The 26,560-nt window shown below is 44.7% G+C and overlaps 1 protein-coding gene across 5 annotated transcripts in view; it reads left to right on the forward strand.

Annotated features, from left to right (window-relative positions):
• xirp2 (xin actin binding repeat containing 2) overlaps positions 1–21,598 on the forward strand; it is a 105,267-nt gene extending 83,669 nt beyond the window's left edge. For all 5 annotated transcript variants that reach the window (XM_033024199.1, XM_033024201.1, XM_033024202.1 and 2 more), the window contains 4 exons: positions 2,024–2,139; positions 2,804–12,584; positions 18,613–18,746; positions 21,183–21,598. In XM_033024199.1, the coding sequence (XP_032880090.1) occupies positions 2,024–2,139; positions 2,804–12,584; positions 18,613–18,707 (9,992 nt within the window). In that variant the 3' untranslated portion in view covers positions 18,708–18,746; positions 21,183–21,598. The remainder of the gene's footprint in view (positions 1–2,023; positions 2,140–2,803; positions 12,585–18,612; positions 18,747–21,182) is intronic.
• The last annotated feature ends 4,962 nt before the right edge of the window (positions 21,599–26,560 follow it).

Below are 26,560 nucleotides of genomic sequence, written 5' to 3' on the forward strand. Positions count from 1 at the left end.
CCAGAATGATGAAAAAAGATACAAAGTGCTGGAGTAACTCAGGGGGTCAGGCAGCATCTTTGGAGAATGGTGATCTTTGGTGATGTTTTGGGTCGGAACCCTTCTTCAGACTGAAAGTGGGGGTGAGGGGAGAAAAATGGCAGAACAAATCAGGGCCGGCAACAGGTGTCCTCAGGACGGGTGGTGCCATAATGGCCCATTGTTGGTTGGGGATGGTGTGATAACAAGAACGAGAACTAAACTCCACTAGTCACCGGATATGACTTAATGACACAATCAAACTTGATCCTTTACTCAACCATATCTTTGAGGCATTTCGTATTTAAATAAGGCCTTTTGGCCATCAATCTGTGGAACATTAATTTGCCATATCATGTCTGGTCCCTTAAAACAAAGCATCTAATAATTAAATATTTAATCTGTATCACTGAGAATTTCCACAGGAGTTCTTGTGCTCTTGACAAATTTCTATTCACAAATGGAGTTCCATCCAAGTTGTTATGATGAACAGGATGAACCTGAATAAAATTCCTGGATTGGAATCTAGAGCTGTGCTGGGTAAAAATTGATGCTAAAAGTGTAGGGCTGGGTGTTTGTTGTAAATGAAAAGTTTATTAGTCATCGAGTCATAGTCATACACAATATGGAAACAGGCCCTTTCACTCAACTGGCCATACCGACCTACATGCCCCATCTAATCTAGACCTATTTACCTGCAATTGGCCTATATCCCTTTAAAACTTTCCTACCAATGTACTTATCCAAGTGTCTTTTAAATCGTGTTATAGTACCTGCCACAACTACCTCCGCTAGCAGCTCGTTCCATATACCACCACTCTCTGTGAAAATGTTGCCCCTCAGGTTCCAGTTAAATCTTTCCCCTCTCACCGTAAAACTATATTCTCTAGTTCTTGATTCCCCTATCCTGGGTAAAAGATTCCCCTCATGATTTTATACACTACATCTCCTGTGCTCCAAGTCCTAGTCTGCCCAACTGCTCCATAAAGCTCAAGTCCTTGAGTCCTGGCAACACTGGCCAGTACAGAAATGCAGCTAGCAGTGCCACTCCCTTACAGCGTCAGAGATCCGGCTTTGACCCTGAATAAAGGTGCTGTCTGTACGCAGTGTGTACGTTCTCTCTGTGACTACATGGGTTTTTCCACACAAATCCCAAGGATATACAGGTTTGTAGGTTAATTGGCCTCAGTAAAATCATAAATTGTCTCTAATGTGTAGGATAGTGCTAGTGTACGGGGTGATCGATGGCCGGCGCGGACTCTGTGGACCGAAGGGTCTGTTTGCGCGCTGTATCTCTAAAGCCTAAAGTCTAAAGTAATCCCAGAGACATATGGGTTTGTAGAATAATTGTCCCTCTGTAAAATGGGAAAGTGACATAGAACTAGTGTAAGGTACACAAAAATGCTGGAGAAACTCAGCGGGTGCAGCAGCATCTGTGGAGCGAAGGAAATAGGCAATGTTTCGGGCCGAAACCCTTCTTCAGACTGATGGGGGGTGGGGGCGGGGAGAAGAAAGGAAAAAGGAGGAGGAGGAGCCCGAGGGCTGAGGGATAGGAGGAGACAGCAGGAGGGCTGAGGAAGGGGAGGAGGCAGCAAGGGCTAACAAAATTGGGAGAATTTAATGTTCATGCCCCCCGGATGCAGACTTCCCAAGCGGAATATGAGGTGCTGTTCCTCCAATTTCCGGTGTTGCTCGCTCTGGCCATGGAGGAGACCCAGGACAGAGAGGTCGGATACGGAATGGGAGGGGAAGTTGAAGTGCTGAGCCACCGGGAGGTCAGGTTGGTTATTGTGGACTGAGCGGAGGTGTTCGGCGAAATGATCGCAAGCCTCCGCTTGGTCTCACCGAACTAGTGTAAACTGGTGATTGATGGTTGGCATGGACTTGATGGACTGAAGGGCCTGTTTCTGTGTTGTATGTCTAAATTAAGTGATAATTGAGAATTTTGTAAGATTTAATTTTGACATTCTCCTATCACGGTTGATTTTGGTTTATGTTTGAGCAGTGGATGGAATGAGCGAAGAGGAGAGACCAACAATCTCCGCTCGAATGTTGAAGCAACAGTTTGAGAAGTCTGCCCAGCCCACTCAGCTGGCAACAAATACTAGCAAACAGATCAAGGTACATGTTAGGGTGGGCTTGAGTGTGTGCATGTTAACAACAATGACTCATACTGTTTGGCTTTTGGTTAAAAAAACATTAATGCAAAATATTGCACATTTTAAATGCAGTGATTTCATCTGGAAAAAAGAGTACTTAATCTAACGTTGTCTTGCGTTTTTCCAAATTCTTTAACATTTATTTTCTCTGCTGCACATGATTGGATTTTCCTCTTCCTGTCATCACATGAAAAGTAAATGCCGCCCTTCCATCACTCTCCCTCCTCGTGTAAAGTGTTTTTTGTTCCATTAAGTCATACAATTAGGTATGCAAAGAAACGGTTGTGAAGAATGTAAGGATATCTTGAAGGAAAGACACAGGTAAGATAACTCTTGTGCGCTGCATGGCCTCATTCATTACAAGTGCCAGAAAATTAGTGAATGGACTTTAAAATCTGCGGCAGAGACGCAGTTTGAAGAACTAACGCAATGTAGCAAAAGTCTTTTGATTTGTTCAAAATGTCTTTGTGAGATTAAAATAGTCTATTTGGTGAAATGGACTGTTGAGAGGGGTGTGTCGCTGACTGCATGGAATTTGACTTGAGACGCATTTCTAAACAGCATGCTGACTCTCGGCCTCAGTATACTTTGCATAGTTCAACGTGCTTGTTGACTTTCCCACCAAGGCAGAACAGAAGTTCCAAGGCATGGATTGGCAACATGTTGCCAGCACCTCCAACGTTTCTGCGGCGGCGGCGGCGGCGGCGGCGGGCAAGGTGACTGAGGTGACGACGTTAAGAGAGATAGACAGTGGCGGTGCCTCAGTCTCTGTCACACCCAGTAACCGCGGGAGCCTGGAAGAATTGCCCCCTCCTCCACCAGACCTGCTCCATACACCCCCTGAAGTAAGCCTGTCCCAGTCTCCTGACCCTTTCTCAAGAAAGCAAGTCATTCCCAAGGACTTGTACACAAAGCAAAGAAACCTGTACGAACTGAAACGTTTGTACAAGCATATCAATCCGGACATGAGAAGGAACTTGGAAAAGGAATTCATTCAAGAGATTAGTGCAATTGTAACGGATGAAACGAGAGATAGCGATATGGTGGGGGATGTGCAATATGCCCGGTACGTGTTTGAACACACGGGCCTCAGTCCCCAGAAGTGTGTGAGCCCGGAGCGAGAGTATTTAGAATGGGATGAGATTCTTAAAGGAGAGGTGCAGTCTATGCGGTGGATGTTTGAGACACAGCCGTTAGATTCCATCAAGGATGAATCCCCGGATGAAAGCAATGGGAAATGGATTTCCCCACAAGAAATGGTGGCGGGAGGCGATGTGAAGTACAGAACGTGGATGTTTGAGACACAACCTATTGATATGCTTGGAGTGAGTCCTCCTGAATCCGCGGAGAGCGCGGGCAAGATCCCAGAATTGGCCAGGGGAGATGTTCGCACGGCTACCTGGCTGTTTGAAACGCACCCTCTGGATTCCATGAACAAGATGTACCGAGAAAGCGAGGAGACCACAGAAGTCTCCGACACCAGAGATATCACTGCTGGCGACGTCAAAACCGCCAGGTATTTGTTTGAGACTCAGTCCCTCGACACACTCGGGCACCTCGATTCAGTGGACGAAACGAATTTTCTGCAGTTAAAAACGGAAATTGAAGAAATTAAAGGGAACGTGAAGAAAACCTCCAAGTTGTTTGAGACGCAGCCTCTGTACGTGATCAGGGACCAGTCTGGTCAGGTGCTGGAGATCCAAACGGTCAAGAGAGAGGAGATTGAGAAAGCAGATGTTAGGACTGCTCGCTGGCTCTTTGAAACCAAGCCCTTGGACATGATCAACAAGGATGTTTCCAGTGTAAAGGTTGTGTGTGGGATCTCCAGGGAGGAGGTTGACCAGGGAGGGGTGAGCAGGGCCAAGTGGCTCTTTGAGACGCATCCGTTGGACAGCATCAACGAAGGGATGGAAACAGATGTGACCGCTAAGCATAAAGAGGTGATTGTTGGTGCTGATGTCAGCAAGCAGTGCCGGATGTTCGAAACCCAACCTTTTGACTCACTGAAAGACAATGACAACGCAAGACCCGTGGAAACGGAGGAAATAATCGGAGGGGACGTTCGCTCGACAACATTCTTGTTTGAGACGGTTGCCATGGACGCGTTGAAGGACAGCCCAGATGTCGGCAAGCTGAGAGGAACCGTTACCTCTGAAGAAGAGAAGGGCAATGTGAGGCATCAAACTTGGGTCTTCGAGACGCAACCACTTGAGATGATTGGTGAAGAGAAGGAGAAATGTACAAAGGTCATTCACCTGGAAGAAATCACAAAGGGTGACGTGAGCAGTTATAGACAGGTGTTCGAAACTATGAATTTGAGTCACGTTGATGAATCTAAAAAGCTTCACGTCGATTGTGTAACCAGTGGCACTGTGCAGTCGAATAAGATGTTATTTGAAACGACTCCTCTCTACGCTATCCAGGATAGTGCTGGACACTGTCACGAGGTTAAAACTGTGAGGAGGGAAGAGATGGTGAGCGGTGATGTTCGGACGTGTAGGTGGATGTTTGAGACCACCCCTATCGATCAATTTGACGAAAGTATTCAAAAGTGTCAAATAATCAAGGGAATATCTAAGGAGGAAGTTCGCTCTGGCGATGTGAAAACGGCGCAGTGGCTCTTTGAAACACAGCCATTGGATGCCATCAAACATTTAAGCAAGGTGGAAGGTGAGGAAAGTGTTACTAAAGTGCTGGATGACATCAAGGGTGATGTACAAACCTGTCGATGGTTATTTGAGACACAGTCAATGGATGCTCTCTACGAGAAGGTAGGCGTGAAGAATGAAGTGGATGAGATACAGAAAGGGGATGTAAAGACTTGCACGTGGTTATTCGAAACGCAGCCTTTAGATGCAATAAAAGATAATTCAGAAGCAACGATCAAGGTGCGAACTGTACAGCGGGAGGAGGTGCAAGGAAGTGATGTTCGATCAGCCCGGTTTCTCTTTGAGACGGAATCTCTTGCAAATATACAAGGGGAAAAGAGGGAAGCGTTTAGACAAATAACTGAGATAGATATTCAGTCGGGGGATGTATCTCGCCAGAAGTGGATCTTTGAAAATAAGTCTCTTGATTTGATTAACTCCAGTTCAGGAGATACTTTAAAGAAAATAAGATCTTCGACAGCAGAAGATATTCAGAAGGGTAATGTCATTAATTGTACTTGGCTCTTTGAAAATCACCCAATCGATGCAATAAGAGAAAGATCTGAAGAAAGCAGAAGTCTGCACACTGTCACGGATGTCCAGGGTGGAAACGTGGGCAAAGGGCGTTTCATTTTTGAGACCACCTCGCTGGATCAGATTAAAGAGGAGTCAACCGAGACCACAGATGTCAAGAAATTCAGTTTGGAGGAGGAAGAGAGAGGAGATGTCAAGAACTACACAATGTTGTTCGAGACCCAGCCATTGTACGCCATCAAGGATAAGGAAGGATGTTATCATGAGGTGACCACTGTTCGGAAAGAAGTGGTGAGTGGAGATGTACAGGGCACCAGGTGGTTGTTTGAAACCAAGCCACTTGACTTAATTGGAGAAGACCATGAAGTGTATGTCATTAAGGCCGTGACACAGGAGGAGATTCAGAAAGGAGATGTCTCCTCTGCCCGTTGGAGGTTTGAGACTCAGCCCTTGGACAAAATAGCAGATGGCGAGAAAATAATCCCTCGAACAATATGTGACGTGCAAGGTGGTGATGTGAGATCAGGGACGCAGTTATTCGAATCTGATCAGCACCAGCAGTACGTTAGAACAGTGAGCGTCAGCGAGATCCAACATGGCAACGTTAGGACGGCCACTTGGCTTTTTGAAACTCACACCATGGACGAGATCACGGGAGAAGGGTCAGAGTGTAAGAAGATCCAGACAGTCGGACGAGAAGATGTACAAACAGGAGAGGTAAAACAGGCCATTTGGCTTTTTGAAAAGCAACCGTTGGACAGCATACAAGAAGTTAGTGAATCAATAACAAAGATACTTCCAGAAGATATTCCACGAGCAGATGTCAAAACCACCACCTGGCTTTTTGAAACTACACCCTTGCACCAATTCAATGAAAATCCAGTGGAAAGGCCCAAAATAATGGGGATAAATGTTGAGGAAACTCTTAAGTCACTTTATGATTGCAAAATCCTTCATTCCCAAGGAATCCTTATTGAAGCAAATGAGGTTGGAAATGTCAAAATGGCCAAATATCAACTCTTGAATCAGAGCTCCCCGGAGATCGAGAGGGAGCAGGTTGTCAGGGGAGATCTCCAGGACATCATGTTGAGGTTACTGTCCAAGAAAGAGTCTTCAGTGAAGGCCATCACTGTGGACCACAACGAGAAAGGCAACATCCACTTGACAAGTACGCAGCTTTTGAACAGAACAACGGACATTAGCGTGAATAAAGAGGAAATAATCGGCTGTAACATTCAGCAAATAATCGGCAATCTTTTAAATCACGACAGCTCGGCCCAAAAGGGAATTCTAATTCAAGAGAGCGAGAAGGGGGACATCAGAATGACGGTTTATTCCTTGCTCAACAGGGCGGAGCACATGAAGGTTGAACAAGGTGAAGTTATAAAAGGGGATGTGAAAGAGGCCATCAATAAGCTTACCACCACATCTGAGAGTAGCGGGTTTGCACAGAAGTTTAAAGTAAATGACACAGAGAGAGGAAATGTTCAGTTTTACACCACGTGTATAGAATCTGGAGCGTTAGATTATCTTAAGCTTCTTCAGCAGGAGATAGATGAGACTGCTGAGGTCGACCAGGAGCCCAGGGAAATAATACAGGGCAACGTCGAGGCCACCAAACAAATGCTGCAGGTTCAGCAAACGCAAACTGATCGGATGGTTGCAGAGTCTGACATTTTATCTGGCAATGTTCAAAGTGCAATCTTGTCTTTTACGCCGGAGAGACAAAATATATCCGTCAACGTCGAGAAAGAGGAGATTATACCTGGGAATTTAAAGGCGGCTTTGGATTCACTGAATCAGGCCATTAAGCAACCTGCACTGGTAGAAAAGGAACCAGTGGTACACGGCAATTTGTCTGCTACCCTCAAATCTCTCGAAGAAGCTAAATGTCAGAAAAAATATCTCGAAAAGATTGAAGTTATTCCAGGCGAGGTTAAAGGCAGCGAAGGTTCGATTAAAAAGGCATCAATGTGTAGAGCTGGTGAGGATGAGGGAGATGTGGTGTACAAGGATTTCCAGAATGCCTCGACACATTTGGAGGAGACGCGAACCACAATGAGAAGTGACTTTCAAGCCACGACGACAAAGACGTTGGAAGCAGCTTCTGAAACGAGAGCGCTCCCACATCAGGTGAGCAACAAGGGAATAACGAAAGCCATGATCCAAAACCTGCCAGATCTACCGCAACAACTGTTTCAGCTTCATGCCGGAACAACAGCAAGTAGTCAAAGTACCACTGCAGGCCAGTGGGAAGGACAGACGCAGGTCTACGTTGCAAAACATGTTGAACGTGAAGAAGGCCCACAGGTCCACGTGAAATCACATTTAGCAGCTCAAGAGCAAAGTAAGAAAAGCTTTACACAGCACATTAACACACAAACACAGATGAAACAGAATGTCAAACAATCTGTGAGGACTAAACAGGCAAACGTGAAAGTGGACAACTCAGTAAAAAGTTGTACAGCGAAGAAAAGTCAAACTGTTTTACCAGCTGAAAGGTCACGCCAATGTGATGTTGTTAAAAAAGACAGGAAAAACTCAGACATGCACACAATCACAAACCTGTCTGAACAGATCGGTGCTCAAAACGCACAAGTGCCCAGAATCAAATCAACAGTTGATCATAAAGGGTTGTTTGGTTCAATTGACGGGCAAACAGCCAAACAGCGAGTCTCCATTTCAGCAGAAGGTCCGAGGACCTTTCAGTCGCCACGGATCTCTGAAGTTCTTCACACGTCAAACCCTGAGATTGGTGCAGGATCAGTTGTTGGAGAAGTGATGAGATCTCAAACCAATCACAGTGTTAATGTTATCCAGCAAACTGTACAGTCCTCCCATCAAATCATTCAGAATCTGGCATCTCAGCCCATCACAGATGGTGATGTAAAAGTCAAACATGATATTAAAAACATCCAAGACTTGCACACATCTGAGATCCTTGGCCAGGGAGTAAATCAAGGACTTGGCACCAGGGTCAAATCTGGAACAACTTTGTTAGGACAATCAAGAATGTCCACAAGTGGTGTAGAAAGTGAAATAGAAAAAACTAGAAGGGTCGGAGTGAGCAAAGTGATTAAGGGAGAAAAGGCATTGGTGGACATCCAATTTTCGGCTCCACGGTATTCCAAACCCTCTCGTCCTCCTCCTCCTCCTCCTCCTCCTCCACCCGCTGAAGATGAAATGTTCCCTCTCCCACCACCACCAGTGGTTCAAACAAAGTCAGAGATGTACGAAACAGAACTACCTCCTTCCACTCTCCCTCCTCCACCCCCTCCCCTTGTTGTTCCCGCCACAACTCTGGGCCAGGAAATGTTCCTCACGGGACATCTCCCTCCATCACCGAACCCTCAGTCACTTTCCCAGCAGAGACGACTTGTGGACAAGGCACCAAAGATGGAAGCAACGTCGGGAATGCCACAGCTTGCGTATCTCAAACCGCTGTGGCAACTCGAGAAGAAGGCAGCACCCGTTCCAAGATCAAGTGCAATTATAACGGAGGAGTCTATATTATCAATGCTAGATACTCAACAGCAAAATCAGGATTCCACACGAGTGACATATATTCAGCATTCACCAAGTCCACGGTCTCTCCAGTCTCCTGACCTTCAGAGGGCAGAAAGGCCTGTTCAAAAATCATCCCAGCTAAAGGACGTAGGGTCCCCTTCTGGAACAAAAAGAGCTTTTGTGCCAGCGGATACCCCACACATAACTGACCACATTAAACCACAATATGTCAGGAAGTTTAAAACTCCATTGATGATAGCTGAAGAAAAGTACAGGAAAGAGAGGGAAGAAATGGAAAAAGGTAAAGACGTTACAACCTCCTGGTCTGTGGCCAAGGAGAAGGTGGGGAGAGAAGAGTCAACGCTCTCACCAAGAGGAGGATGCGAAGAGAGGCCAGCACTGATGCAGTCGGCATTGCCAGACGAGGCGTCGGCAGAGGATGCTCTTGTAAAGTCCCCTCCTGTTCAGGTCATGGAATCAGTAAACGTGCCATTGGCTAAGACACAAGTCCCTCATCCAAAAGCGGGACGACCCGTTGCTGAGGGGCAACCCGTTCAGCGTGAACCAAGGGGACCCAACCCTGAGAGACATCCTCCACATCCAAAGCCAGGAGGTCCCATTAGTGAGGGACATCTCCTACATTCAAAACCAGGAGGTCCCATTGGTGAGGGGCATCTCATTCATCGAGAACCGAAAAGATCTACCCCTGAGGGCCATGCTCCTCATCCAAAACTAGGAGGTGCCACTGCTGAGGTACATCCCGTTCATCGAGAACCAAGAAGATCTACTCTTGAGAGACATCTCATTGGACCAGAACCACGAGGTGCTACTCCTGAGAGACAAGTACCTCATCCAACACCAGGAGGACATGTCCCTGGTCCAAAACCAGTGAGACCCACTGCTGAACATCCCATTCGACCAGAACCAAGAGAACCCACTCCTGAGAGATGTGTCCCTCATCTAACACCAGGAGGTCCCATTGCTGATGGAAACTCTGTTCATCCAAAGCTAACTGAGCTTCCTGCCGTAGACAAGATGTCCACACAAACCGTGACCTCCATTTCTTCCTCCCAGTCCGCAGTGTTGTCTGCTTCCGAGGAGTTGCATCGTATCCTAAACAATTCTGCAGATGTAAGGGTTGATAAGGAAACGATGTCTAATGCTCTTAAAGAATCAGTGAAAGATATTGGCTTGGAAAATATTAGCCACAAGGAGGTGCATAAAATGACGCAAGTAAAATCTGGCAATCTAAAATCTCAGTCAATTTTCCCGCCAAAATTTAAGGTTAAAACCGTTCAACTTCCCAAAGGTGTTCAAAAGATGCAGGAAAAGAGAGAACATGCTTTGCCGTACAAAGTGGAGAAGAAACAATTTTCAAAAGTGGAAGAAACTAAAACTCAAGAGAAAGTTGCAATTAAAGAACAGCTCCAACCAAAACAGAGTGACCTGGTTGGTGTGGGTCAACAGGAATGGCTTCAATTCACTATGGAGGATGAATGTAGTCATTTAGTGACAGAGGACAGAGATCGGAACATCGGGAGGGCAGAATCTCTGCAAGTATTCTCAGCAAACACAAGGCAGGACCATGTGAAACAACAGCAGAACCAACAGTCATACCCAGCTCACTTAAATGAAACCCAGAAGGTGCAACAGAAGAAGGTGGGTGAGGCCATGTATGAACAGGTGGAGCGTGAACAGATGCAGAGGCGTCGTGAGAAGACTCGGGAAGGGGCATTTCCGAAGGTCCATGGACATCCAGACCAACAGAAGGGTGGACCAACACGGCATGCGGCGTATCCACTCCCCTTGGGAGATCAAGCACCCACACAGAAGCGCTTGGACTGGAAGGAAGAAAACCGAGTCAAAACCAAGTCCCAAACCTTTCAATCAAAGAAGGAGCAAGTATCGTATGCGATGAATGAAGGAAGTAGACATGGGCCGGTGGTCCCTGCTCATAGAGAGGATTTAAAGCAAGAGGACAAAGGAAGCAGAGAAACGACAGGGCAGGAAAAGGAATTGGACAAAGAAGCTGCCAAATATTATATTGAAATCAGTGACAGCTACCGCAAGCGCGAAGAACTGCAGAATATTTTATTCAGGTTGATTCAGTTCGAAAGAGAGAATGACAATATAGATTTAAATGCTATGAACGCCTTTTTGGAAAAGGTTCCAAGTTGGCTTGCTGATGACTGTGAATTCACGACCAAAGGAAGTAATTTGCAGGATATGAAAAGGGAGCTAACGCAGATTAAGAAGAAAGCGTTACTAAAATTAGGCAATTTCGATGAATCGATACAAAGAGCGCTGATCACTATCTCTGGTTTAAAACTGGAACATGAGATGTTGCGTTCGGCTTCCCCTTCACAGAAGATATCCAAGATAAGTATAGGTTCTTGCAAGCTGGACAGGCAGGGGAAGGACAGTGTAGAACAGCAAGCTTGTGAAAGTAAACTCGGTCAAGTGAGTGGGAGTAGAGAAGCGGAGCAGAGAGCTCAGTCCCCAGCCAAGCGAATGCCCTCGCCATCCCCCTCATACATCACCATCGAGTCTACAGCCAGGCGCACGGAGTCGCCCCTCAGAGCTGCCCCCTCTCCGCCGCTCTGCCACAAGGGACACGACACCCCTTCGCCCGTCCACAGAGACGCCTCACAGACTCCTCCGTCGCCGATGTCAGCGGCCAGGGCCCACACGTCCTCCTCCTCATCGCCCTCTCCAACCCGCGGCAGGCGCCACGACCAGCTCGTCAAACTGAAGGACACCACCGCGAAGCTGTCCCATGGGCTCCAGCAGTCGGCCCAGTCGACCCTTGTACACATACAGGAGAGGAGATCGGAGATCATTCCATCGCCCGCGACTCTGCGGCGCCAGCTGAAGATTGACACGCCGCTTGCAGAGATGTTGCCCGCAGCAGACTCACCTGAAACCTCTGTTACAGTCAAGGGTATAACAGAGATGTTCGAGGAAGCTCGGAGATCAGAAGAGAACAAAGTGTATCAGCGCAAGGATCCCATTGACATTCCAGAACGCCTGGGCTCAGACACAGATCCTGAGTCTACAGCCTGCAGAGAGCAAGTTCAGAAACCATCCGTCGACATCTCACAACTTGGTCATAAGTTTGATTTGCCAGGTCAGCCGAATTACTTTGAAAAGGAGCAGCTCGCGTTCATTGAAACATTAGGGTGTGAGAGTAGAGATGAGTATTTTGAGAGAGTGAACGAGTTGGGGGAAATCCCAACATTTGATGTGAAATCTCTTCACCCTGTGTCTGAAAGTCCTGGAGAAATATCTATTCCGATAAAGCTTGAGGATTCCTCCAGGGACAAGAAGCCTCTGAAAAAGTCTCAGCGTTCTCACAAAGTCAGGGACGAGGTGAAGAAGTCAGCGCAGTCTATGTTGTATCCGGAGACGATTAACACGCAATTTTCACACATGGAGGCGTTTGAAGCAGCAACGATGGGCTCAAGGACGAGCGTTCAGCACAACCCCGGCATGTTTCCAGGCATCGATTCCAGGCACGCACCCCCGACCTACGAAGACGTCGTGTCCGGACAACTCCTGGACCTGTCAACGGACAAAACCCCGGAGGAACTGCTGAAGAACTTCCAGGAGACCTGGCAGGAGAGTGAACGTGTATTTCGGAGCCACGGGTACAAAATATCCGGCACCAACGAAACGCTGTGGCAAGAAGATGTCCTTCAGGAACACATGGCCCTGAGCGGTAATCTGCATGCCCAGCGTGGATAGCAGGAATGGAAAGCAACAAAACTAACTCCTCAACGTGTGACACATCAACATTTTAATGGAATTAATATGAATTATGGGTTTTTTTTTAACAGGTTTGCTGTGTTGTTTGACATCTGTCCCATTTCTAATGTGAATACAGATACTAACACTGAATTAAAACAGCTACCATTTCCACAGTAGAAACAAGTAAACGCAAATGCTGGTTTATGTCAAAGATAGTAACAAGGCGTGGAGCAATTTAGCGGGTCAGGCAACATCCCTGGAGAACACGGATAGGCGACATTTCAGGTTGGGACACTTCTTCAGACTGAAGAAGGGTCCCGGCCCGTAACATCCTTGGAGAACATGGATAGGTGATATTTTGGGTTGGGATCCTTCATTGGTCTCAACCTGAAACGTCACCTATCCATGTTCTCCAGAGATGCTGCCTGACCTGCCGAGTTACTCCAGCACTTTGTATCTACCATTTCCATACTGTTGACATTCGGCCATTGTGTAGAAGTTGAGATATGTCCACATTAAGCCAATGGTCTCACTTCTGAGCAGCAGATTCAACAACTTATCTTCTCAACTTGCAGAGCACCTGCATCTAGAGATGCAAAAAATAAGTCCACACTGAACAAGAAAGACAGGAATGGTTTGAGGGGGAAGTATGATTGGAAAGGACATTTTCGGCCCGTATTTGAAAGTAGGATTATATTGGTATTGGAGACACAAGGAACTGCAGATTCTGGCATCTTGAGCAAAACACAAAGTGCTGGAGGAACTCAGTGGGTCAGGGAGTATCTGTGGAAGGGATAGATGCCGTTTCGTAGCTGAAGACGAGTCCCGACCCAAAATGTTGTCTGTCCATTCCATCCACAGATGCTGCCTGACCTATTGAGTTCCTCCAGCGCTTTGTGATTTGGTACTGATATTGGTTTGGGAACTAAAGAGCAGAAGTTATGAGGATGTAATTGAAGTTGCTGAGAGAGTAGTTTTGGAGCAGAGAATGTATAAACCATCATTCTTGCAGAAAATAGAATGGCAGAGGCAAGGAGGCCAGATTAGAGTTGGGGACACAGCCCAGACCATCATGCAAACCACCCTCACTTCCACTGATTCCATCTACACTTCACATTGCCTCGGCAAGGCCACCAGCATAATCAAGGACCAGTCTCACTCCACTCACTCCCTCTTCTCCTCTCTCCCATCAGGCAAGAGGTTCAGAAGTGTGAAAATGCACACATCTGGATTCAGAAACAGTTTCTTCCCAGCTGTTATCAGGCAACTGAACCATCCAATCAACAAGTAGAGAGCAATCCTGACCTCCCATCTACCCCATTGGAGACCCTTGGACTATCTTTAATCAGACTTTATTGCACTTTATCTTGCACTAAACGTTATTCCATTTATTGTGTATCTGTACACAGTGAATGGCTCGATTGTAATCATGTATAGTCATTTTCCTGACTGGATAGCAGGGAACAAAATGCTGTTCATTGTACTTCGGTACACATGACAATAATAAACTAAACTAATCTAAACTAGACTAGAAAGACTCAGATGGTAAGGAAGAGAATGTTAGAATCGCATGCCTGTGGTACCAATTGATTCTTGAACACACGAAGGTCACCAGGAAAGTGCCAGAGGAACTCAGCGTATCAGGCAGCATCTGTGGAGTGCTTGAACAGGGAATATTTCAAGTCAAGACCCTCTTCAGACTCTAATGCAGGGGTCGGCAACCTACGGCCCTCGGGCCGAATGTGGCCCGTAACCTGAAATCCTGCGCAAAGCTGCCGGCACGGCCGCGCATCTTCTGTGTCTTGGCTTCACTGTCGGGATCGGGGTTGTCCATAGGCCAGGGACGAGTATGAGTATTTGAGCTACTGCCTTCAGGACAGAGCCAAAGCAATGGTCCGTAGGTGCTCCATGTTCGTGAGCGCCCTTAACAAGGGGCCAGTGATCCGGGTGGCGTTCTCGAAGGGGCGGGATCCATGTGAACACGTGACTTGTTGCCTGCCATCCGGGGCGAGATCCATATGTACACGTGATACATGTGGCCCGCCACCGCTCACAGACATGCGTCCTGGCACCTATGCAGAACAAGGTTGGCGACCCCTGCTCTAATGCATCAGTTTGAAGCAGGGCCCTAACCTGAAATGTCAAAAGTGTGGCATCATACATAAAACTGAAGTTCACAAATAAATTATTTCAACATGATTCAGATTAATCAAAAGCCCTCACAGCGGCAGTACATGACAGGGAGAGATAGTTCATGAAGTTTGTGAAAATTTCATTAATTAACAAAATTCCTTGTTTAACATGCGTTCCTATGCATTTTTTTACACTTTATGTTTGGTGTCCACCATAACAACCGTTACATGAAATTTAGAAAGTCATTTTTTTCTAAAGCATTATAGCTGATTTCTTCACTTTTGCTGTTTTTCAACATACAAATGTACTTTCTTGCCATAAACATGGAGTATGTGACCAAATGAGCAATATTCCTGTTATCTACTGAAACATGCGTTACACGCGTCACATCAAAATGAAAGTAGCTCCTGTTTCTTCCAGTATTTCATTTTTTGTAATTTCTTTCTCATGTTTTGAATAAACTTTATGGAAGTAATTGGCCATACATAATAAGAGGCTGCAGGTACATAATTTGATGGAATAATAGCTACTGCAAAAGGCTGGTATTATGCGTGTGATGGTGGACACCAAAATTTTTCACTAATTTTGGCATGCAGCAACTTTTACAGAATCTCGATATTAAGGTTACTTTTTTCTCATAATTTCATTATCTATTGAGTTCCAACTAGAACATTTTCAATTTCCTTGGGAAGTTCTTTGGTCTTAATTTACCATCATGGTGTAACGGTGGTTACTCTAAAATAGGGAGGACACCAAGAGTAACCACTCTTTGAAATATGGCCATTCAGAGCACTTAATGCCAAATTCACCAAAGGTTTTGCATATTACTGTGAAACATGCATCTCTGCAAGGCAACAAGCTTGAAAATGTTTTGAATTATAATGAAATTAATGCAGAAATTGCCTCTTTATTTCTTGTGTCCAAGCATGTCACATTTTTGGTGTCCTAAAAATTGATATTTTTGAGATTTCAACTGGTTGAATCAGGAAATTAATTTAATTCCTAACTTGATTTTCTCTCTACTATCTCTTGCACATTTGAGTAACAATCCCTGAAAAAATTAACACCATACTACTTGAAACAGTGGAGATATGACATTTTTAATGTTCTGTGCTGAAGTCTCTCCAGTATTACAAAAATATACATATGATAAAATATTGATAAGTATGAGCAATAAAAAAAAAACAGGCAGGTTATGCAACTGACTTGCTAGGGCATAAATATAAAATTAACAATCCTAAACGAGAACAGTCATTTATTTGTTCCAGTGAATGGGTCAGGAAAAATCTCATTGGTTGGAAATTATCTGTAAGCTTGTATTCCAATTCTGTTCTCATGTTGGGCAAAGCTTCAAAGGTGGAGTGCAATTGACACATGGGAGATGTGGACAAAGGTGTTTCTTACATGGAGATTGGTTATTATTTGGAAATAACTGCCTGTAAGGATAGGAGAAACAGAATCAATCAGGGCTCTTCAAACAGAACTATGTAATGCTGCCTGGACTCGGGGGTATTAGCGAAAAGGTTGGACAGACTTGGATTGTTTCCTCTGGAGAGAGAAATAGATAGGGTAATACAGACAGAACTTTTTTTCCTCGGGTGGAAATATGAAAGACTAGAGGGCATAGGTTTAAGGAGAGAGGTTGCAAAGTTTAAAGGAGATGTGCTGGGCAGGTTTTTTGCATGGAGAGTGATGGGTGCCTGGAACGTGCTGCCAGGGGTGGTGGTGGAGGCAGATATGATAGTGGCGTTTAAGAGGCCTTTGGATAGGCACATGGAAGTGCAGGGAATGGAGGGATAGGGATCACGTGCTGGCAGAGGAGATTAGTTTATGTCATCATCATGTACGGCGTGGACATTCTGGACCAAAGGACCTGTTCCTGTGCTACGTTGTATGTTAAGCACTTAAGGAGGAATAATTTGCAGGTTTACAAAGCAGGAGAATGGTATTAAATGGGCCCATTTCCAAAGAGGCAATTTGGACTCACCAGGCAGAATGTATCTCTGCTATAGTATATCATAATAATTCTAACATTTTATGATCCAGCTGACACTGGCTGTCCTATTATTTTATTCTCCTACACTTCCTAAGTACTTCAGGCGGCACCATGACACAGCGGTAGAGTTGCTGCCTTACAACGCAAGAGACCCAGGTTCAATCCTGACTAAAGGGCCTGTCCCACTTAGGCTATATTTTAGGCAACTACAGGTGACTAGGCTGGCGCCACATGGTCGCCAGGGTGTCGCCTGTATGGTCGTGAATAGTTTCCTCAGTCGCCCAAAGAATCTTTCTGGTCGCCGCTGGATTTTAAACATGTTCAAAAATTTTCAGCGACACTGGGTTGACGCCTTGACTTCTCCTGACCTACATGCTGTCGTAGGTGGTCGCCAAGTGACGTAGGTTGTCGCCGGTGCTGACTTCGGTGAATTCCATTGGCGGCTACCTACGTCAACCTGCGTCAACTGGCGACAGGTACCGACGACTGAATTGTCTTCAGGTGTCTTCAGTTGTCGCCAACAGGGTCGTAGCTTGTCACGGGTGGATGTAGGTTGACCGGTTGTCGCCTGTGTGGTCGTAGGTTGTCGTAGGTGTGGTCGTAGGTGGATGTCCTAATGGGTCGCCGGTTGTCGGTAGCTTGCCGTCGACTAGATGGTAGGTTGTCATAGACATTGTCGTAGACATTGTTGTAGGGGGGTCCAGTCGGCGGTTTTTTCGGCGACCTGCTACAACCATGACAGTAGCCGGCAGTCACCTAAAAAATCACCTAAGTGGGACAGGCCCTTAAGGGTGTTGTTTGTGAGGAGTTTGCAAGTTCGCCCTGTGACCACGTGGGTTTTCTCCGGGAACCTCCGGTTTCTTCCCACATTCCAAAGACATGCGGGTTTGTAGGTTAATTGGCTTCTGTAAATTGTCCCTAGTTTGTAGGGAGCGGATGAGAAAGTGGAATAACATAGAACGAGTGTGAACAGGTGATCAATGGTCAGTGCAGACTCGTTGGGCCGAAGGGCTTGTTTCCACACTATATCTCTAAAGGCAGTAGAGTGCTCGGAGATGTCCTGTGCTGCTAGATGTAAAAGTCATTTTTCATTAGCTGCAGACATTTTATAGTTTGTACCTTGATGTACTCTGGAGATTTATTTTATCAATGGCGTTCACAAAATCCAGAAGTCTGACAAACGGTTCAGAACTCCAGGTTAGTTCCGATCATGGAATGTAAATGTACATCATGTTGATGTAAAAATGCAAGTCACATCGTACAAAAAGCATTGTCAACATCTTTAATGACCACAGGCCTCACACAAGGTGATGTTTAGCTGAGGTTCCCCCATTGCTTAGTTTAGTTTATTGTTACACGTACCGAGGTACAGTGGCTTTAGAACATTACACCGTGACAATGGAGCAGAATTAGGCCATTCACAAAATCGGCCATTGAATCATGGCTGATTACTATTCCCTCTCAACCCCATTCTCCTGCCTTCTCCACATATCCTTTAATCAAGAACCGGTCAATCTCTGCTTTAAAAATGAGAACGTTTAGAGTGAAATGGGCCAAAGGATATTTTTTGAGACGTTTATAATAGTTATGCAGTTGCAGAGTAACAATTATTTGATAATTCCACATTATTTAAATATGGTGGGAAATCAGAGTTGAAATTTCACATTCCATTCTAATAAATATAATGACATTTTGACACAATTTTATACACTTTAATACTAACATTATATTTCAAACATATTTTGCATAAAACTATTTTATGAGTGTGTTTTGATGTGACAATTTTGACCAAAGAGTGGAGTTATAATGCAGCTTGCGCAAAAAAAAAAAGAATTTAAAAGTAAACAATATTCTAACATTTATTCCGTAGAAAATACAGGTTCTTGCCAAGGAGACCTGCACGGTTTGCCGAAAGATAGTGTATCCCATGGAATGCCTGACCGCAGACAAACAAATCTTTCATAAGTCCTGTTTCCGTTGCCATTATTGTAACAGTAAGTTAAGGTAGGTTCCTTATCTCTAACTGTCTTTATAACATTTGTCAGATTGATTACATAATTTTGGTTTGCAATAGGTTTAAGCTTTTAGAGTTTAGAGATACAGCGCGGAAACAGGACTGTTGGCCCACCAAGTCCATGATGATCAGCGATCATCCCATGCACTAGCACTATCCTACACTCTAGGAACAATTTACAATTTACAGAAGCCAATTAACATACAAATCTGTACATCCTTAGAGTGCCAGAGGAAACCGGAGCACCTGGAGAAAATCCCATGCGGTCACAGAGAATGTACAAACTCCACATAGACAGCACCCGTAGTCAGGATCGAACTCTGGTCTCTGGCGCTGTAAGGCAACATAGAATAATAGGTGCAGGAGTAGGCCATTCGGCCCTTCGAGCCAGTACCGCCATTCAATATGATCATGGCTGATCTACTGCAACTCTACTGCTGCTCCACTGTACCGCCCAAGTGTCGCGGGTAGATAAGGCGATGAAGAAGGTTTTTGGCATGCCGTCCAAAATCAGTCAGGGAATTAAGTATAGAAGTTGGGATGTTACGTTTTACAAGACATTGGTGAGATGCACTTGGAGTATTGTGTTCAGTTTTGATCACCCCGCTATAGAAGGATGCCAACAAGATGGAAAGAGCACAGAGAAGATTTGAAATGATATTGCCAGGATTTAAGAGGCTGGGTTATAGTGTTGGGCAGCCTTGGACTCTATTCCTTGGAGCACAGGAGGCTGAGAGGTGATCTTATAAATGTATAAAATCATGAGGAGAATAGATGGCTTGGGAAACAAGAACCAGAGGACATGTTTAAGGTGAGAGAGGAAAGATTTAATAAGTGTTTAAGAAGGAACTGCAGATGCTGGAAAATCGAAGGTACACAAAAATGCTGGAGAAACTCAGCGGGTGCAGCAGCATCTATGGAGCGAAGGAGATAGGCAACGTTTCGGGCCGAAACGTTGCCTATCTTCTTCGCTCCATAGATGCTGCTGCTCCCGCTGAGTTTCTCCAGCATTTTTATGTACCTAAAATTTAATAAGTACCTGAGGGGCATCTTTTTCACACAGAGGGTGGTTTATATATGGAACGAGTTGCCAGAAGAAGTAGTTGTGTCAGGTATAATGACCACAGTTAAAAGACACTTGGATAGGTTCATGGATAGGAAAGGTTTAGAGGGACATAGACCAAAATAGGTGCAGGAGTAGGCCATTCGGCCCTTTGGCAAATGGGACTAGAGTAGAAAAGGACATTGTGGTCAGTATGGATGAGTTGTGCCGAAGGGCCTGTTTCCGTGCTGTATGACTCTATGACTCTGTGACTCTTAAAACCAAAATGCACTAAAAGAGGTCGGTAAGCACCTTTCATCTTCATGAATAAAATACTTAGTTCATATTAATTAACTGAAACTTGAATTAATTAAAAGAGATTCAACTTTTAAATCTCGTGCATTAAGCAAACACATGTCTTATGTAAAAGTAAGGGAACTATTTGACTTTAACTAAATGAGAGTAAGTCTGAGGTCATCCTTCTCGGCCCCTCGGACTCAATCAAAATGATAGCAGGCAGCCTTGGAAGCCTTACCCCACTACTCAAACCTCACGTCAAAAACCTCGGCGTGATATTTGACTCAGCACTGAAATTTGACAAACAAGTCAATGCCGTGGTAAAAGCTAGCTTCTTTCAGCTTCGGACGATAGCTAAAATAAAACAATTCCTCCACTTTGATGACCTCGAAAAGATCATCCACACATTTATCTCCTCCCACCTAGATTACTGCAACTCTCTTTACACTGGCATCAGCCAATCATCCCTGTCCCGCCTGCAACTGGTCCAAAACGCCGCAGCGAGACTCCTGACGGGCACCCGAAAAAGGGACCTCTTCACCCCGATCCTGGCCTCTCTCCACTGGCTCCCTGTGCGGTTCCGTATACATTTCAAGACCCTCCTCTATGTCTACAAAGCCCTCAATGGGCTTGCCCCCTCCTACATTAAAAGTCTTCTCACCCATCACTCCACCTCCAGGTCCCTCAGATCGGCCGACTTGGGGTTACTGAACATCTCGCGGTCTAGGCATAAGCTTAGGGGCGACCGCGTTGCGGTTGCAGCTCCTAGACTGTGGAACAGCATCCCCCTTCCCATCAGAACTGCCCCCTCCATCGACTCCTTTAAGTCAAGACTAAAAAGTTATCTATACTCCCATGCCTTTCCTGACGTCCACTGAGCGAGTGCTATATGTATATATGTATGTAGTTTGTTTATACTATTCTTATAACAAATGTAAAGCACTTTGGCCAACGAGAGTTGTTTTTTAAATGTGCTATATAAATAAATGTGACTTGACTTGAATGTGACTTAACTGAAGATTACTGAATGTCTGTACATTTGCCAATAATGAGGTTGATGAGGTTCAATTGTTCTTTTTCACTGCAGTCTTGGAAATTACGCATCTCTCCATGGACATATATACTGCAAACCCCACTTTAAGCAGCTTTTCAAATCCAAAGGCAACTATGATGAAGGTTTTGGCCATACACCTTCCAAAGGAAGCCGGACCATCAACGGTCAAAGCAACTTCTCTGTTGATAAAAATTCTCCAGGCAATAAAACAGTCACTGACTCAACCACAAGTCTGAAAGCCATTAGCGACAAAGAGAACCAGTTAGCTGATGCACATGAGGCAGAACCATTGGCCAGGGACATGGAGGAAGTGTTGAAGAGTTCTCCCGATCAAATGAAAGCGGCAGCAGATAGAAATAAGTTAAACATCAACTGGCCTCCTTCCACTGACGCAAGTAGGAAAATGTTCAGTATTGAAGAGGAGGTGAAGGTGACCAAACCAAAGTGGCCCCCAGAAGGTTCCAGTCCACAACCAGTGAATTCTAAGGTCAACACGTTTGAGGAACAAGCAGACAGTGTCTCTCATGACAATCATTCTGCTGGTATTGAGAAGGAAAATAAGGCACAGATTGAGGTGAATGGTGAGGAGAATGTGGAGGTGGAATTGAATGTTGAAGATAAAGACGAGGTATGTGTAAATGGAGCAGGGGATGTGCGTAATGGAGGTCTGAAAGAGTACAAAGGAAAAGTTGTTACCGCTGAAGAACCAATGGCTGTAAGTGCGAAGGAAAGTGAAAATTATCTTGAAGATTTTAATTCCAATAATAATAATAATAATAATTATGGGGATTTGCAACAAGTTGACTTATTGCAATTTGATGACACAACTGAAGACTCTTCAATCAACTTCATCCCAGATCAGAACCTGGCAAAAGACCCAACACAACCACAGAGCAGACTCTTCTGTGAGGAATCAGATGGGAATGTTTCAACAGATCTGGTCAGACAGTTGGATGTTTATTTGTTAGACCTTGATGTGAAACAGTTGGTTAGTGGTTCTGAAGAAGATGCTCCTCATGCCAATTTAACTAGTGATTCATATGGTGAGAGCTTTTTAACTCCAGTGAAAGAACCTGAAGAGGAAAGCAATGATGTCTCAGATGGAATAGCGAATAAGCCAAAAGATGCTGAATCTCAGTTCTCATCCACTCATCAAAATTCAGGAGAAGGTCATTTCCTAGATTCCTGTCCATCAGAACCTGCAGCCATGGGTTGTATTGGCAACCAAATCGAATATTTTTCACATGACCTCCTCGATATTGAAATTAAACCGGATGTATCAGAGGGTGAAGCACCACCTCACAATATTCTGCCATCCGAGCACAAATCGGATCAACTCTCTGATACTGGCCTTACAAACAAAGAGTCGCCGCCTCTAACAGTGGAAGAACAAATCAAGAGAAATAGATGCTATGATGAAGATGATGAATGAAAAGTAATGAAGCCTTTAAATAACACAAAGGATGAATTCTGAGATGTTTTTAATTGAGTTATCGATTCTGCTTGTTTCTCATCACAATTTCAAATGTACACAAATCCTTGATGGTAATATGCTTTATCAGAGTTTTCAGTATATAGTTTCATGGAGGGGAAAAAAATCATCTTACATTGTCTATGCAATGATGGGATAATGTTAAATTTTATATTAGTCCATGCTGTTGTTTTTAAGATTTGCTGATGAGTTATCTCTTCTGCTGTACAAAACCACTTTAAATGTTCATAAAGCACCTGGAGTGCTGAATACGAATACTTTTACAACATTATGATAATTTTATTGTCAGAGCCATTGCTCATCATTACCGCAGTTTTGTTAATTTCTTTGAACTTTATTTTTAATTCCTCCAGATACATCCACAATATTCAATGCAACAAACCCACAAATCATTAATCGGCTTCTGGATTATAAATTTATAATTTCAAATTTTTTAGTTGCTTGTTTCTCCTATATATTTCTTTTCATTCTTTAGTAAATTGTAATCGCTGCTTTTGTGGGTTTTTAAATGCACAATAAAATGCTATATTCATAACACGTTCTCGATTTCCATAGCTATTTGAAAATAATCTAAATGTTACGTTAGTTTAACAAACACAAAATGTTCAGGTAAGATCTACTGGACAAATAATCAAATGGTGTTGAACATGGACTGTGAAGCTCATATAAGTCTGAAGAAGAGTCCCGACCTGAAACATTCCCTATCCATGTTCTCCAAAGATGCTGCCTGTCCCGCTGAGCTACACCTGCTTTTTGTGCCTTTGTCCAGAGATGCTGTCTGACCCACTGAGCTACACCTGCTTTTTGTGTCTTTGTCCAGAGATGCTGTCTGACCCGCTGAGTTACTGCAGCACTTGTACTGTTTTTTTCTTGTAAACCAGCATTTTTGCAGCTCCTTGTTTCTACAAACATGTTGGTGACTTAACACAATATTCCATCCCAACCATGGAAGGTTGGAGTTGTATAAGACGTTGATGAGACCTCATTTATGGTATTGTGTTCAGTTCTGGGCACCATGTTATAGGAAAGATATTGTCAAGCTTGAAAGGGTTCAGTGAAGATTTACGAGGATGTTGCCAGGACTAGAGGGTCTGAGCTATAGGGAGAAGTTGAGTAGGCTGGGTCTCTATTCCTTGGAGCGCAGCGGGATGAGGGGTGATCTTATAGAGGTGTATAAGATCATGAGAGGAATAAATCGGGTAGAAGCACAGAATCTCTTGCCCAGAGTAGGGGAATTGAGGACCAGAGGACATAGGTTCAAAGTGAAGGGGAAAAGCTTTAATAGGAATCTGAGGGGTAACTTTTTCACACAAAGGGTGGTGGGTGTATGGAACAAGTTGCCAGAGGAGGTAGTTGAGGCTGGGACTATCCCAACGTTTAAAAAACAGTTAGACAGGTACATGGATAGGACAAGTTTGGAGGGATATGGACCAAACGCAGTCAGGTGGGATTCGTGTAGCTGGGACATGTTGGCCGGTGAGGTCGCATGTTGGGCCGAAGGGCCTGTCTGCACACAGTATCACACTATGACTTTATAACTCTAACCATTTGGCAGCACAGAATGGAACTGAGCTAAATGTTGAATAGACGCGACATTTAAAACTTCACAGGCATCGAGATTCCAGAGCATTACATCTTGAGCGCAGCAGAATGGAAGTAAATTTTTTTTAAATTATTGTTAAATGCACAAGGATGTTTTGTGGCTTTGTATGCTGGGAACGGTCTTGTGAATATCTGCGGCAGGTCATGTGCAGAGGTACATATGGAGAAAGCTGGTACGTGCATGAGCAGATGCGTACGGCACGTCACCAACCCATTCCTGATCATTCCCACATGTAGTCCTCTCTCACAATAACATTCGATGCTACAGATAGTTCTCTCTCAAGGCCATCTGGTATTCTTCCTCTCCCTTTAGAGATACGGCATGGAAACAGGCCCTTCGGCCCAACGAGTCCACACTGACCAGCGATTACCCTGCGCACTAACATTATCCCACAAGGGACAACTTACAATTTAAAGAAGCCAATTAACCTATAAACCTGCATATCTTTGGAGTGTGGGAGCAAACCAGAGCACCTGGGGAAAACCCACACAGTCACAGGGAGAACATGCAAACTCCGTACAGACAGCAGCCGTGGTCAGGATCGAACTTAGGTCTCTGGCGCTGCAAGGCAGCAGCTGTATCACTACGCCACTGTGCCCGCTCCCCTCCTCATCTGATCCTCCGTCTCTGCTGTCCCCTCCCAATCCATGTGCGCCACCTCCTTGCTCGTCCCTCTCCGCTCTCTGCTGATCTTCTCCTTCCACCAACCTGCATAATCCCCTCCTTCTGCCCCACCTCGAAAACCCTCCTCTTCTCCTGACCCTTTCCATCCTCATCCATGTGGTCTTATCTCTTCCCAATTCTCTTCCCTCTGTCTGGTCCAAGTGAGCCCCTCCCACCTTAAGGGTGGCACAGCAGGTGGAGCTACCACCTGACAGCACCAGAGACGAGGGTTCAATTCTGACCTTGGTGGTTGTTTGTGTGTGAAGTTTGCAAGTTCTCCCTGTAACCACATGGGCTTCCTCCCACATCCCAAGCACGTGTGGGTTTGTAGGTTAATTGGCCTCTGTAAATATCCCCCTAGTGTGTAGGGAGTGGATTAGAAAGTGGGATAACATAGAATTAGATGATTGGTGTGGACTTGATGGGCTGAAGGGCCTGTTGTATCTCTAAACTAAACTAAACTAAATTAAACTAAACTAAACAAAACTAATGCTGAATAATCCTCTTCCAAATCTGCTCAGAAACATAATTTCCTCTGAATGATCTATTGCCTGCATTGGCAGAATGCAGAATGTGAGCTTTCTTGTGCCATGCCTATTATTCTACACATGATGCCTCATGCCTTGCATGCAATACAGTATTGTTGCCAGAAGACCTCAGACAAAGCTAATGAACTCCCTAGTTTAACATGCACCTTCCATCACATTGCAATTTCTAAACATTGAGTTGGTGAAACATATGGCATTTTGGAAAGATGAAAATGCTTGCATCTAGAGTCATCGATCGAGTCACAGCACATGAACAGGCCCTGCGGCCCACACCAACCAAAATACTAGCCTATATCCCTCTAAACCTTTCCTGTCCATGTCTGTGTCCAAATGTTTTTTAAATGTTGTTATAGTACCTACCTCATCTACCTCCTCTGGCAGCTTGTTCCATGTACTGTGAGTGAAAAAGATGTCCCTCAGGTTCCTGTTAAATCTTTCCCCCCTCACCTTAAACCTATGTCCTCTAGTTCTTGATTGCCCTGTCCTGCGTAAAAGACTCTGTACCTTCACCCTTTCTGTTGCCTTCATGAACAAGGTGGGCCTAAGGGGCCAAATGCAGGCAAATGGGACTAGCCCAGTATTTTAACTTGGTGGGCATGGACGAGAAACAGAGAGAGACTGTTTTATTGTCATATGTACCGAAATAAAACAATGAATTTCTTACAGTACTTGCAACAGCACAACAGATATGTAAACATCGTACTCTGTAAAAGCCGTAATAAACAACAAAATATAATTCAGTTTATATTTAAAAAACAGACAAATAAATAGACAACAGTAATGCTAAGAAAAAGATCGATGCCCCCAAGTCTATGTAGTTTGAAGCCTATTTGGAAATTGTAGCTTTTAATAGCCTGATGGTTGTAGGGAAGAAGCTGTTTCTGAATCTGGATGTTAGAGTTTTCAGTATTTACCTATGTAAACATAGTACTCTGTAAGATGGGCCAAAGGGCCTGCTCGTGTGCTGTACAGCTCTATGACTCTGGATGACGCAGGTATGAAACCAATGGCGGAGTAGTGGGAAGCCTCATGCAGAGTTATAGAACAGAAGCCTGGATGCATCTGCTGGGTGTACCTGCTGGCTGTATCTGCTGAGTGTATCTGC

Source organism: Amblyraja radiata, chromosome 7 (assembly GCF_010909765.2).
Source record: "Amblyraja radiata isolate CabotCenter1 chromosome 7, sAmbRad1.1.pri, whole genome shotgun sequence".
Taxonomy (NCBI): Eukaryota; Metazoa; Chordata; class Chondrichthyes; order Rajiformes; family Rajidae; genus Amblyraja; species Amblyraja radiata.